Below are 15,855 nucleotides of genomic sequence, written 5' to 3' on the forward strand. Positions count from 1 at the left end.
ACTCCAAAAATGCCCTCTCCTTTGACCAGCCCCATACTAATGAATAAAGTGAGGTTTCAAAGGCTAAGCGTTTCTAGAATTGAGCACACGTGTTATCTTCTCCAGCTGGAGAAACTGAAATCTGGAGACCAATGTGCAGACCAGTAGGGTCACTGCTCCCATGGCAGTGGCAGTAAGTTACACTCCTATACGTGATCTCTGAGGCAGTTGTCTGCTTGGAGGTTTTATTCAGAATGCATTAGCATAAGCAGACCCAGGAGGCTGTGTTTAGTCTGCAAAGGATTTCAAATTCCCTCCACCAAGAGGCTCCGGACACCCCATTCTTTCTAGCACTTCTTTCCACACCCAGGAAGCCACTCTGGATTCTTCCTAGAGCCTGTAGAGAAGGATCCACTGGAGGGAACTTATTACCCTGCAGGAGTGCAGAGGCAGGTGCAGGGATTCCAGGAGGGCGCAGGACTTCTCTGACTTTGGCTAACTGTTTTGTGTGTACCACCTGAAGGTGAGTAGCCAGCCCAATATGAGCACCATGTGTAGCATGGCTTTGCATCCTGAGAGCAGGATGAGGGAGGAGTCACGGGCTATTGTCTAAACTGGGGCATCCTGGAGACTGAAAGGACTGCCACTGATACCTGGGCAGGAACAGGTGTTGATCGAGTTAAGTCCCTGATGCACATCAGGGAAAGTCTTCCATTCCCCTCAGTATGGGGCCTCCTGCTAGGGTGGTGCTCAACTTTATCCCAGAACTGAAAGGAAAGTGTCCTCCCAATCAACTCATGTCTAACTCAGCAAGCTCCCCTGTCCCCCCACCCCCAGGAAAGAAGCTAGCACAAGGGAAACACACAGAGAGAGAGAGAGAGAGAGAGAGAGAGAGAGAGAGAGAGAGAGAGAGTTCTTATTCTGGTTCCTCATTGTATCCGCCAGGCTGAAAGTAGCAGTTAGTAGGTGTCTGGTAAAAAGTCATTGAATGCATATATGTCTGAATAAGGTTTCTAGAGTCATAAGGAGAATTCCAGAAACCCAGAGAGATTTGGTAACACATTAAAGGGTTTGAATTCTAAAATGTTATTAAAAAATCAGTCTTTTATGAAAATGAAATATACATGCCTTTAAAATTCTAGACTGCCTGAAACTAAACTTCCGCCATCAATTGACTGGGAATGAATTATGTTGGGGCTACTATTGAACTTCAAGCAAACTGGAGCTGTTTCCAGTCCAAACTCACTCAACACTTTATTGGCCAAACTGGGGATGACTTGAGACAACACTTACCTTAGCCACTGGAATTCTTCAGATCCAACACCACTGTGTTTGTATAAGTTCTCAGGGAAACTTTGGAAAATTGTTTAAAACTCTGGGTGCCATGACAGAATTAGGTTAACAAGAAATTTAGTAGGGGAAAATGCCCTGCAAGATAAAGACTGAAGGGGAAGCGGGAAGGACTGAACTTCAGACTGTGATGTGGGTGGTATCCCTGATGGAATATAGAGAAAAGGAAAATCTTAGGTTCAGCCAAGTTTGTAGGGCTCCCAGAGTCAAAACTGCCCAGCAGAGGACTTGGAACTGGCAGGTATTAGTAAACCATAGTACCTGTCACAGACTGGAAAAACACAGGCTGAGCTCAGTGTCCCTGAGGCACCCAAGGGGAGGCACCTGGGCTCTAGAATCTCCATGCTGTCACCTGCAGCAGGAGTTCTAAGCAGCCCTGTGTAAGGCTGTGACACAGTCTTTGATATGTCATTGGACAGTTCTGTCCAGTGACTCAGTCTCTAGAAAGTAGTGCCAGCTGTAAGTTGAACATACCAGGTAGACAACAAGAAAGCCATCGCCCCAACACCAGCTTCTTCTCCCAAGTGCTACAACTTCCCATTGCTGCTAGTCAAGATATTTTCTCAAATAAGTAAATCAACGACCAAGTTTTATTTAGAAAATAGAGTTTTACTATTTCATTTGGATGTTTCCGAAGACTCATTCTGAGTTGTCCACATGATAGCTATTCAAAGGCCTAGAAAGGTCACCATGTCCAAACTCCTTAAAGGGTGAGGTTCTGAGTCCTTTGTATCTGTCATGTCAATCAGTAACTGCGATTTTGGTCCAGAAGCCATCCAAGAAAAGCAAGCTGTGAGACATCTTTAATGCATGCCCAGATGAAACAGCTTTCGCAAGAAGGCTGGACCTCCCCAGTAGCCTCTGTAAGAAATAACACAGAGAAGCCATGGAGACAAAGGAGATGAGGTGACATCATGTTATAAAAAGTCGCTAGGGATGCCTATCAGCACATAAGGCAAGACATGTCTACTGAAGTGGAAAGGATGTCATGTCTGGAACAACCTACGATGAGTCCTAGCTTTGACACTGAATTTGCTGTGTGAGCTCAGCATGCTGACTAAACTCAGCATACACCCACAAAGCCGCTGCTACATGCATACTGCTACCTGATTACCTTCACCTCAAGATTTCAAAGGAGGGCAGAGTCTCTGAACCTTACTGACATTTAGGACCCAGCAGTTCCTTATCATGGGATGCCCTGTGCATTGCAGTATCCCACACCTCTGCTCACTAGATGTCAACAGCATCCTTCCAGTGATAACAGCCAAAAATGTCTCCAAATATTGCCAAATGTCCCAAATCATTCTAGATTGAGGATCACTGGTGTGGATATCCTAATTTATCAATCTCATATATGTCTGGAAAACTCAAACGGTACTTTTTTTAAGCATAGGAGAGTTATTAATTTGTGGTAGTCTACTTATTAAATATCTACCATTATCTGACTCTATATTACCTCCTTAATGTTATTTTCAATTTTTGAATAATAAACTAAACATAGTCTAATCAACTTTCTCAGCTCGTAAATGGTAGAAACGTTATTCAAAATTATGTCAGAGCTTGAGTCTATCTCTGTTCTCTTAATTATTTTTAATTTTTCTCAAACATAGTAAAACCAAAGGAAGGTAGAAGATTAGAAAGCACTTGGCATGTAAAAGAATTCTTATTATTGTGTTATTGTTAGCATTATTATTTATCTAATTCACCTGGGAACAAAAAAAAAAAAAGAAGAAGAAATGGAGAATGGAAAACAGAAGACTCGGTTCCTCCCAAGAATGAAGAGAAGAGTAGGCACCCCCACCACAAGATGGAGATATTGCAAACCTCCCCCTTACCTAGGGCAGCCCTCTTTCCCAAATATGGATGAGGCTCAGGAGTTCTTCAAGGGCTACCATTAATTATTGAGAAATGATGCAGTAGAGTAGGTCTCATTAGCAAGCCCTGCTTTGAGTGGAAGCTAGAAGGACCCTCTCAAACAGCCCACCCCCAAACAAGCCAGTGCCCTCTGCACACCCACCTGAGCATCATATTCCAATACAGGAATGGCATCATGTCAGCCTTCATTAGGTACATAGTAATTCGCTCTTTACTCTGATCAAAAGGGAAGGTTTCCAGGGGCTGAGCTGTGTAGTCAAACTCAGCAAGAATCACTCGGTTGTAGCCAGTTACCAGTGGGCACGAGGTATAACCATCATACTGAAATTGTGAGAATAAGCAAGAGAGGTATAGCCATCATACTGAAATTGTGAGAATAAGCAAGAAAGGACTTTCTGTCATAATTTATTATTTGCTGAGTGACTGAAATGTGTGTGTGTGTGTGTGTGTGTGTGTGTGTGTGTGTGTGTCTTCGCTTCTAGGTTTTTGGACTGTGAAAAATGAAAATTATGTAATGATACTATAGACAAATTAAATTCTTATGGTATAAGCTAATAAGAAAGTGCCAGAATTATGGAAGGGGAGGTGATAAACGATGCAGTAACCCCTATAGGTATACAAACCTTTTTTATGGGTCTTTGGTTCTTCATAATCAGAGACATTGTTCTATCAAGGATTCCAGACTGGGCAGCTAAAAGAGAACAGAAAGTCTAAGGATCAGGTTTTCCAAGAAAACTCATTTGTATATAACATTAATATAAACAAGATAATGGTGATTCCATCCACACCCCTCTAGATTGTGAGTAGATCATGACTCTTCCTTTTACTCGAAGTTCTGACTAGCAGAAGGAGCCCTCAATTCATCAAAGACCACACAGCTGTCACTCTTAGTTTGAAATTAAGAACCCAGCTCTCTCCCACAGGATGATAAGGGTAGCCCTACCCAAATCCCATTCCTCTTGCTCCAGGTTTGGTCTGGGTGCCATGTTGTATAGCACCTTGTATCCCCAATCACAGAAAACCTACATTGGTAGCCCCAGTCATACCCACTAAGGCAAATTACTGGGCTTTCCTCTCTATAGTTTTGCCTGGCTGAGCCCAAACCAGATAGAAAGATAGATAGATAGATAGATAGATAGATAGATAGATATATAGATAGATAGATAGTCTTTATAGATGTGTTTGTGCATGTATATATGGCAAGAGTAGAGAAAAAAACATTCCACAAAAAAGTCTTATTGATACAATTCAAATAATATTTATGATGTGGATCTACTAGTTCTCATTAGTAGAACAATGGAATATTTTTGAGATTGGGTAAAAGAAACAGTGAGGAACTACCATTGAACTGAACAAATGTTCCCCTGCAGAAACCATTCTTAACCAGTCATTCAAAAACAAGCCACAGACTAATTTTGCCTGAAATCTATAGTTTACTGGCACTCAAATAAAAAAAAATGATGTTGTTGGCTTTAGAAGTGATCAGGACAATTGAATGAAACTACTGAATGGCTGTCTTCACTGATAACAAAGTAATATCTGCAAAGATCCTGCCCCACTTTGGGGAATTAGATATCACGAAGGGCATAAAGAAACTGCACTGAAAAGATATGAGGAAGCCCTGTCTCAGGCTGCCAACCTCTTTGTCAAAGGAGAAAAACTGTCTCTAGGTGCCACTGCAGAGAGACTAGGCCTGAAAGTAGTCACAGACAACTGGAAAGAGCAAGATGGAAAGAGTGTGTGGATGTGGCCAGCCCCTAGCTGGGTTCCTTCCCTCTACTACAATCTCCTGTTTTGCCCAAGAGTCTCGGGAGAGAAGCAAGGAAAGAGATCTAAGCCACAGGGACGCTGTATTCAGCACGGTAACATGCTTTGCTCACAATGGTCTGGACAGAGGCTGGGAGGCAAGCAGAACCAAGGAGGGATGGATACGTGCAGGTATTAGGATAGGGAAGTTAGTGAGAAATGCTGGGGGGGAAGCTAGAGTCATTGTTACTTAGTCATGAAGGACACAAGCAAGTATCCATGAGAAGTGACACAGTGGCACATTCACAGCAGTGCTGTGAAATAAAATTGGTGAAAACAAGTCAAATACAAGTAAGGCTTTCTAGAAAGATTTGAAGCAATCACGTAATGAGACATGGTTTGTAAAAGGGAAAATGTGATAACAATGGAGACACTGTTTACATGGCTGAGGAATGTAAATGCCAGCCAGATGACAGAGCAGGGAAGAAGGCTTCACTTGATAACTATTGTTTGATCATACTTAAAACTATATCTGAAGCATGGAATTAATATTTGTTTGTCTGGCATAGGCTAAAAGCTAGACAACCTGACATCTCATATTAGGTCTTTCTACCTCAGAAATGCATGTAATGTGGATATAAATTAAAGGTACTGTCTCACACACTATCCATTAGTTACCAAAAGAAAACAGGCTAAGGACTCAGCAGGCAGAGGTGCTTGCGACCAAGAATGAGGAGTTGAGTTCAATTCCCAGAATGCACAGGATGAGCAGAAAGAACCAACTCCAAGCTGTCCTCTAACCTCTGTAAGTTCATGCCAATAAACAAATAAATAAATGTAATTATATAAATGCAGCAGGCATGGCCCACCTTAACCAAGTAATGAGCCCCAGGCTTACCAAACACAATGGAATCTCACCTCAAAGCTACAAGGATGTTTTTAGAAGATATGAGTTGGACTGAATGTGAGACAGATTTATTATACAGTGTTAAGTTTCTTGGTCATAATAAAGGTTCTGTAGATATGAAGGGATCTGTACTTTCTAGGAGAGGCAGGTTTAAGTTATTTAAGGCAAAGAAGTATCATGATGCCTCAACTACTTTCAAATGATTCACTAAAAACATATAAAAGTGTAAAGAGTAATAAATCAAATATGTATTTTTTCAAAATTTTCATTGGTTGAGATTTTTGAAATTAAAGAGGCAGGAGAGAAATATCATTGATAATGAAAAAGACATTTGGTAGATCTCACAGAAAGGTATCCGATTCACATACAATGCTATCTGGCCATCAGCAGAGAGGCCCATGTTTTATGGTGTCCACAGAAGACAGCTACTGTCTGTAGAGGAAGGAATCTAAAAGGCAATTCTCCCCATCACTGCTAGTGCAGAACATCCAGGTAAAGGATTTAGTTTTCCAGGCTGAGGCCTTAATCGTGTCCCAATCAGGGCACGCTCCGCTGTGCTTGTCTATACAGAACAATTTTCTGGTCTGCAAGCTTTCATTGACTTGCATGTGTTTCCTAGAGAAGCAAATGCCTCCCGAGCTCTGCAGGGTTTTAGGCAGAAGAAAAATAGCCAGGCTGCCTGGTACCAAGGACCAAGAGTAACAGAGATGTAAGCATGGCAGTTCACAAAACTTACTGCTTAGAGAGCTGGGAGAGATCACCTCTTTATTGCCCTGTGACAGGTAAGGACACACTCTTTTGGTATTTTTATAAAGTCCTTAAAAGCTATTATCTTCTCCATAAAACATGCAGTTCATTGAGGACTTGATTTTGCCTGCCTTGAGGAAGCCAAAGTCATTTTTAGGTCACAAAAGGTTTTACCCATTATAAATAGAATATTATTCAAATCATTGAATTACAAAAGTCTGTGTTAAACTTCTGGTTTTCTGGAACTTTGAGGAGAATCAGAGGTGGTAACCTACCTACTGCAGCAGCAGTCTTTGAAGTTGGAAGATTGGTGCAGTCCCCGATGCCAAACACATTCGGGTATTTCTTATGCTGCAGAGTCTCTTTATCCACGTCCACCCAGCCAGCAGAATCAGCCACAGGACTCCTCTTGAGGACATCTGGTGCGCTCATAGGTGGTGTGACATGAAGCATTTCATACTACACAAAGAAAGAGCATGCACATTTGCATCTTTTCAGTGTGTCTACAACCCACAAGACTCTCTCTTTCTCTCTCTGTCTTCCTTGTTTTGTATTTCATAATGACCGCAAGGAGCATTATGCATTAGTGAATGTGTCAATCCATATGCTCTCTAAGACTTTAAGGACTATAGTGGAGGATAATGAGAAACTAAACAGATGTCCTCTCAGGTTGCTATGATCTGACTATACGGAGTCCAAATACCTTCAATAGGAGAGATGGGGAACCCAATATTTTGAAGTAGAAGTCACTAATGTTCTGAAATATTCCAATGATGCTACCAGTCTTGGTAAAAATTGAGGAGTGGCATATATTGTTTATAACTTTCTCTGGCCCTCCACTGTCAACTTAGTTGACAAATACCTTCAATAGGAGAGATGGGGAACCCAATATTTTGAAGTAGAAGTCACTAATGTTCTGAAATACTCCATTGATGCTACCAGTCTTGGTAAAAATTGAGGAGTGGCATATATTGTTTATAACTTTCTCTGGCCCTCCACTGTCAACTTATTGCTGTCTGGGTTTGGTTCTTCAGTTGTATTCTGGAAGGAGATGTTTAGAGCCTTGAAACTTGTAAAGATCATGTTAAAACATCACCGCTCCAAGGGACTCAACTCTAAAACTGCATAAAGAAACGTTCCAAGTCACCAATGTGAGAGGACAAACTGAGGGATAAAATTCCCTAACAGCATCCTGGAACAGTAAAGAGAGATCTTGTCTAGCATTCAGTGTGTATGAAGTAGTGTTGAACGCAGAGATGGGTTTCCTTTTCCCAAACACATAAATAAAGCCTGTCCCAGATGACCCCTGCTGAGGTCTCATCCACTCGTTCAGTTTTTATTTATGTAATTTTCTTCCTCTTTTTGAAGGCTGTGCCTTTTATTTGTTTTATTTTACAATCCCATGTAGCAACTTCAATGTCTTGTCGGGTCTGCCTCAGGACACATTTACTCATTAATCATGTTTCATTAGGGTAAAAGTGTTTATATGTTAAGGCCATCTCAACATTGTGTAAAGGTATAAAGGGGATGCCAACAGCCTCTGGTGTCCTGTGGGACTCAACAATTACTGAGGGTCCAGAAATCAAAACACTGAGTTATATTTATTCAGACTCTTAGCTATAGGCTTATTTAACCTCAGGAAGGAGTTGTGTATGTTTAGTGCTCTTGAACATTATACCCTTGAGGGGCCTTTTGGGGGCATGAGTCCCTGACAGCAGGTCTGTTTGTTAATGAGCATGGAGAAGCCTGGACCAGATCAGGCACTCTCTATAATAAAGTATCCAAAACCACTAGGCTTTAGGGTATATATAATTCCTTACATGGCCGTTCCCAGTCTCAGTTGAACATGAGGATCATTAGGGTAATTTTTGAAATTCAGAGTTCCTCAGTCCACACTCCAGGCCAATTAATCGAAATGTGTGTTATGGATACCCAGGAATCAGCACATTTCAAAAGCTCTCTGGGCGAATCTAGCACTTCCTTGAAAGTCTTCAATGGGCTTTCTGGTATTCATAGTCTAATTGCTTAACTGAAATATCTGAGCTGAAATCTTATCACTCAGAGGTGACACAAAATACCGCACCCCCCCTACAAACTTAGTAGAGAAAAATCCCCTCCCATCCACCCAGCTCTCCACCTGCAGCCTCCCAGAGCTCCCAGAGCTCAGCCGCAAGCCAGTTTTAAAACATCACACAAACAAGTTCCTTCGCTCACGCTCACGCTCACACTTTTCTCAGAGGAGTTTGCTTTGGACAGTCAGCCCCTCGAAGCCCATTCACTTCTGCTTTGTGTAAAATTCACAATTTTTGGCTCACTTGTTTTTCAGGAAAAAAAAAATCAGGAGCCACAAGTTTAAAAATCTAGAGGAGGAAGGACCTTCCAAACCTCTGAACTGTGACAGGCAGAAAAGCTGGAAAGCAAAAAACCAATATTGACAACAACTTGTGTAAAATGATAACTAGTGTCCATACAAAAACTCCAGTTGGGCTCATTTGGGTACAGCTGCTTGAGAGCTGCTCACAGTGAGGATCCTGTCCTGGGGAGGGGGGGGGGTTGGGGGGGAGACAGAACCAGATGAGCAGACATCACAGAAGTGCTAGGGAAAAGAAGAAAGAGCTGTGTCACAAGGACAGAGAAACCAATTTGGAGCTTCTGACCAAATCTGGGACAATTTGATAACAAAAATAACTATGCGAGCATTAATGAATGACAAAATATTAGGGAAGATGAGCAGCCATGAGTTCATACCAATAATTAATTGATAAACACAAAAGAAAAGGAACTTGCTAATAAAATGCCAAGGGCTTCCTGCTAAGTGTGGATGAAATTCTGTAGTCAAAAAAAAGTCATTTTGTAATCATCACACTGACAGCCAAGCAGATGAGTCTCCTCAGTGGGTACCAAGTCTGGGTGTTACTGAAAAGAGTAGAGTGTATGCTTGATCTGAAAGGGCCTCTCTAAAGAGAAGGAGAAAGGACAGTAATTCAGCGGAGAAACTACGCCTTATCTGAACTAGAGACCAGAACAGACCAGACCTCCTGTATGCTTGCAATGAGCTCCTTGGACTACAAGTTACTTATGCTCATAAAGCAAAACTCATCACCAGAGGTGAGGAAAATTCCATTTTTGACAAAGTGCAGAGAGGAAGGCAATCTTGTACCAAAATGAAAGGAAAGTTGTGGAAAGATCCCTGATTGATGGAGGCTAAAAAGACATCAGACTAACTGTGCTAGACACGGAAGAGTGTTGGAGAGCTACTGGGTCAGTCAACAAAACTGCATACATGTAGTTGATAAAAATATCATGTATTTACCAAATTTACTAGGCATATAGTAACTAGCAATTTAACTATTGGGGTTACATAAGAAAGTACCCTTCAGCCGGGCGTGGTGGCGCACGCCTTTAATCCCAGCACTCGGGAGGCAGAGGCAGGCGGATTTCTGAGTTCGAGGCCAGCCTGGTCTACAAAGTGAGTGCCAGGACAGCCATGGCTACACAGAGAAACCCTGTCTCGAAAAACCATAAAAAAAAAAAAAAGAAAGAAAGTACCCTTATCTTAGGAAGTTTTTCTGGAAAAATTATCTAGAGCTCAGGAGAATAATGCATGATGACTGTCACCTGTATCTGGGGAAATCAAATAATAAAGCTAAAGCGAGGCTGTAAGATTCTGTACATGAATCTGGCTAAAGATGTGCACAATTTTATTTCTGCTATTTTTGTTTTTAGAACATCTCTAAGTTTGAGGATATTTTCAAGTAAAGGATTTTTAAAGTATGCCCCTGAGCCATCTGTAACATTTTAATGATATTTAATATATTCTGTTTAAGAACAAAAAAAATGGGTGCAGTGAGTTTTAGAAAATGCTTAAGCTGAAAAGGTTCTTATTTAATTTTTTTGATGTCTAGAAGACCAATCTTTGGTTTACTCAAAATTCCTTTTTATTGAACTCATCGTCATTAAAGACAGAGCACAATGTGATTAGTTCATGCTTTCTCACTGCTGACAGCTCTTACCAAAATAGAATGGACAAATATTCTCCATTACCATTGCATCTTATGCTTAATCTTTGTAATTCTTCCATAAACATAGCATTCTCACTCTGTGGGGAAAGGCACAGATGCCCAAGACCCAGAGCCCCAACACATGCTGAAATCTTTCCAAGGAAGGTGGTGGCTCTGCCAAGTCCCTTGAGAAGGAAGTTAAGTGTTGGGTGTTTGCACAGGTGAAGGATGTGTAAAGACAGCTTCTTCCACAGATGTAAAGCAAACACTCCTGTCTGTCGGGAGCAACCCACAGCTCCCTTCCAGTCCACAAGCAGGCCTGTGTCTCACACACCAAAGGTTTCGACATTCACGGGGCATTTGAAGAAGCACTTCCTAAACTCTTCAGGCAATAAAATAAAATAAAATAAAATAAAATAAAATAAAATAAAAATAATAAAAAGAAGTGAAATAATTTGAGTGTCAGGGAAAGAGGAGTTAAAGAATAAGACAAAAAAAAAAAAAAAAAATCACTGCGGACCGGCCCTCTGGGCTCCCTGCTGACACAGTCTCTCCCATCTTGCCCTCTTCAGTTCCCTCGCCTTCTCTGTCAGCAGCAGCCTTCCCCAGCAAGTAGCAATGGTGGTTCCGGGGGAGGTGCCCTACTGTCTCCGGCTCAGAGCAGCAGATGAGGCTCCAGGCAACCAGCTTAACCCGCCACTCACAGGAATCACATGCGTCTCCCCAGGCTTGTCCAGGATCTCAAAAACGGCCTCCTGTTTGTCAGGTCGGACCTCAATAAGGTTGTGCTTATAGTTGACAGAGACGTCCCTCTCCCGAATGATCTCCTGCAAGGCATCTGCGTACTTCTTAACTCCAAAAATTGTTCCTAAAGCTGTGTTGAAGATGATGTTTGCCTTGGGTCGCTTTCCAGTCTAAGAAAAAGCAAAGAGGAAACCAGACAATTAATCCAACCGCCATTTTGTTTCTCATCTCTTTTTTTCATCCAGACCAGAATTAAAACCCTCTGTAGAGATTTTCTCACAAGTCAAGCTGGTAGAACTTCAAAAGCTCCCAACCCCCGTCTCTTAACTCACCACCTCACAGGACCCACTGCAGTTTACAGTCATGGGACCACATGCCTAGCGCCAGGTTCCAAGAACACAGCCCACAGTCCTCAGGCCATCTCCCCCCCCCCCCCCCTTTTTCCCTTCCTGTCCTTTTATAGCAGCACAAGTCACTTTGAGTCCTGCCATGGCTCCAGCCAAACTATGCCTCAGTGAACATAATATCATACCTCAGTAAAGTGTAGGGAGAGCAGAAACAGCCCCCACTTCCTGACACCAGGTATACGCCACTGGCAACCATCTGCTCTCACACAGAAGGTGTTTGGGCAAACCTCCCCTGGCCCTCATTACAAAAAGCAAAACCTCTTTACAGAAGATCTAAAACTCCATGTGAACATTTTTTTACCTTTAAAATTGGCATTTTGCCTTTTTGCAAATACACAACATATTAAAAGCCAAAAAATACTCATAACCTTGAGCCTGAGTGAAAGCAATTGGCAGTTACTATATACATGGATATGGATATGGATATGGATATGGATGTATATATACACACACATATACATATGTGTGTGATTTATATATGTAATTTATAAATGTATATATGTGTAGTTTGTAATTAATGGCCTACAAGAAGCCTTTGTTAAAGTGTTCTTTCTCTCATCCTCACTTCCAAAATAAGAACATTTTATATTAACATAAAGTGTTCATGCTCAGTGCACTGATAATTTGTGTTCAACATGAATAGTGTTCACAAATGGTCTATACTATCTAAATGCACTATCTAAAAATATCTATATTACCTAAAAAAGATTTACCAGATCCCTTTGTTCCCATTATACAAACAACTTGGGGTTTTTTGTTTCTTTGTTTTTAGTTTGTTTTCAAAAGCAACAAAATAGGGATTGTATTTTGCCTATAGGTGTATACCCCTTGCATTAAAGAATAAAAGCTTTATTTGAAAAAGGAAAAAAATCATTAATGGCCTAACTACAAATATTAAAGTATTTGGACAATCACTAGCATAGTTTGCCAATGAGCTTTTACACAGCTTTAAATGGTATACTTCATTTGTATATACAGTATGGTTGTCACCATATTTTTTAAGTCTATAGAAAAACCTCTTCTAATTTGTGAGAACAGCTTCAGCTTCGTGAAAGAATATGCATAGTGAGTGGTCTCTACATCCAGCTATGTAACTGTGTTCAAATGAAACAAAACTCTGAGAAACAGAAAGGTCACATGGCAGAGATAAAAGTGGATTCGTGGCAGGTGCTCAATTGGCACCTGCCCTTGTCGACTCTGTCCTGACGAGGAGCCGTACCTTCCTGAAGTAGGCTTCTGATAGGTACATGATCTTCTGGGGGGCACCAGCACACTTCACCGGAGTGTTTGGGAAGGTGAAAAGGGCATTGCCTTCCTTGAAATCCTGCAGGGCCTTCCATGTCTTCTCCACTGTCTTCACTGAGTAATTGGACCCTATTTTGGGATAAGCAAAGCCTTCAGGTAGTCCTTTAATCTGCAACCAAACACAAGGAAATATGTTTTTTAAAACGATAGATTTAAAAGTGTGAGACATATAGATAATAAAATTTTACTCAGCCATGAAGAAGAATTAAATCATGACATTTGTAGAAAATTAATATAATGTAGATCGTTGTATTAAGCAAAATACTTCAACTCAGAAAAGCAAATAACATTTTTCTCATATGCCTATTATAGATTTAAACTTATGTTTGTGTGTGTGTGTGTGTGTGTGTGTGTGAGTATGCACACATGTGTGCATACATCAAGTAAGTGGAAAACAAGTTATAAGAGAAAAGGAAGAGGCCATAAGAAAGGGATAGGAAGGGAAGAGAAATAATGTAGTCTACCGGACATGAAGACCTAAGGAAGGAGTATTTTATGGAAAGAAGAGGCCTAATAATGTAGATCAGGATATCAAAACACATTGAGATCTCCTCATTATGATTCATGCTAATTCACAAAATTAAAAAATAAGTACATTTCTTTTGTGGTATACATGCAAATTTACCATTTATCAAAGATTAAAGCAAATTTGCATATTTTAAAAAAAAAACAAAGCTATGCCAATGCTTTTTGGAGCCCTTGTTCTTTTCCTTTTCTATAGCCCTTCAGACATAGCATCAGCTGACAGTAGCATCAGCTCCCCCTGTACTCAGGCACAGAACAGACAGGCAAATGAGAGGATCAAACCACAGCAGTGGCCCCTGAAGTCACCTGTCAAGCTGCAGAATGGGCTCAGCTCTGAAGAACCCACTTCCCACCTCCCTGGACAAGAGGCTGTAGTTGGGATACAGCTCTTCCCACCTCCAGAGTGAGGACAGGATGCCAGCCAAAACTGCCTTCAGGAAAACCACTTGGCTTTCTGAGGAGAGGCAGGGAATGACCAAGAGCTGTTCATCCATGACGCCAATAGCAAAAGACTAAAATTAACCTCTTGGGTTGTGCAGATAAAACTCTGGGTGAGATGTAAAGTAGGCAATGAAGGCATGGACTTTGGAATATTTAAGTCCTGGGTTCCGTCCCACCTTTTCTACTTAACAGTGTTGTAACTGAGTACATTACCTTGTACTTAAAAGCCACTGTTAAGAGAAAGGGTGCCATAACCTGGCAGCCAGACTCCTTCCTGGAAGTTCGGAGTGGTGATGAAGTGTGTTTTATGCTCCCTCATCCACCGTTGTTGCTTTCAGGGGCAAAAAGATGAGAGCAGAGAGGAGACACATGAGCATCAGGGAAGAGAAGAAATGAATTGCCCTTTGATAGTACAGAGGGAGGCTGAGGACTATCCTGTCTGTCCCTCGAGACAGGGCAGTGAGCAGGACACCATGCTGAAGACACTCAGTGGAGCTGGCATGAGAAAGGGCAGGGACAGACAGTCTGCATCAAGCATGAGAGCCCCATACAGCCAACAGGCAGAGTGGAGATCCAGCCTGATAGAAACCATCCTGTATCTGCAGGTGATCCACAGGGATCCTGTATCTACAGGTGATTAGCTTCTTTTTTGCTTTACATTCACTTGGGAAGCTTTCTAGAATTTTCAAGCAACGGGTACCCAGTAGTGCGCTAGCCACAGTCAAGTTATATTCTCTTAGCCTCAGTTTCTTCACTTATAAGATGGAGGAAAAAGACCTTCCTCACCAGAATCTGTAAAAGATTAATCCTTTGCATCTTTTTTTTTCCTCATCAGTATATTTATGCATACTTTTATACTCTTTATTTTTTAGACTTAAATACGGCCAGAGAAATGTGAGACACTTAGAGGTTACAACTACATACATGGTTTCCCATACATGGTTTATAAAAGCTGATAGGGAGTACATAGAGGTACAGTTGCTAAAGGGTAAATTTGGAGCAGTCCAGAACAAGAAAGCATATGAGTATTAGCACAGACATAATTAGAATTCATTGTTGATATGTAGCGATGATTCCATAGTAATGGCTGCCTTTAAAAACTGAGAGTGAACATCTTCTGGGTATATGCCCAGGAGAGGTATTGCGGGATCCTCCAGTAGTACTATGTCCAATTTTCTGAGGAACATCCAGACTGATTTCCAGAGTGGTTGTACCAGCTTGCAATCCCACCAACAATGGAGGAATGTTCCTCTTTCTCCACATCCTCACCAGCATCTGTTGTCACCTGAATTTTTGATCTTAGCCATTCTGACTGGTGTGAGGTGGAATCTCAGGGTTGTTTTGATTTGCATTTCCCTGTTGATTAAGGATGTTGAACATTTTTTCAGGTGCTTCTCAGCCATTCGGTATTCCTCAGGTGAGAATTCTTTGTTTAGCTCTGAGCCCCATTTTTAATGGGGTTATTAGATTTTCTGGACTCCACCTTCTTGAGTTCTTTTTATATGTTGGACATTAGTGCCCTCTCTGATTTAGGATAGGTAAAGATCCTTTCCCAATCTGTTGGTGGTCTTTTTGTCTTATTGACGGTGTCTTTTGCCTTGCAGAAGCTTTGCAACTTTATGAGGTCCCATTAGTCGATTCTCAATCTTACAGCACAAGCTATTGCTGTTCTATTCAGGAATTTTTCCCCTGTACCCATATCTTCGAGGCTTTTCCCAGATGCCCCTCAACAGAGGAATGGATACAGAAAATGTGGTACATTTACACAATGGAGTACTACTCAGCTATTAAAAAGTATGAATTTATGAAATTCCTAGGCAAATGGATG

General features: G+C 41.3%; 1 protein-coding gene across 2 annotated transcripts in view; it reads right to left on the minus strand.

Annotated features, from left to right (window-relative positions):
- Positions 1-1,901: 1,901 nt before the first annotated feature.
- The window catches only part of Sqor (sulfide quinone oxidoreductase), a 41,518-nt gene continuing 27,564 nt past the window's right edge, over positions 1,902-15,855 (minus strand). For both annotated transcript variants that reach the window (XM_021186216.2, XM_021186226.2), the window contains exons 5-10: positions 12,976-13,170; positions 11,310-11,519; positions 6,880-7,063; positions 3,828-3,895; positions 3,347-3,525; positions 1,902-2,190 (exon numbers count right to left, since the gene is read on the minus strand). In XM_021186216.2, the coding sequence (XP_021041875.1) occupies positions 2,133-2,190; positions 3,347-3,525; positions 3,828-3,895; positions 6,880-7,063; positions 11,310-11,519; positions 12,976-13,170 (894 nt within the window). In that variant the 3' untranslated portion in view covers positions 1,902-2,132. The remainder of the gene's footprint in view (positions 2,191-3,346; positions 3,526-3,827; positions 3,896-6,879; positions 7,064-11,309; positions 11,520-12,975; positions 13,171-15,855) is intronic.

The sequence above is a fragment of the Mus caroli genome, unplaced genomic scaffold (assembly GCF_978045245.1).
Source record: "Mus caroli unplaced genomic scaffold, Mus_caroli_1 scaffold_2, whole genome shotgun sequence".
Lineage (NCBI taxonomy): Eukaryota > Metazoa > Chordata > Mammalia > Rodentia > Muridae > Mus > Mus caroli.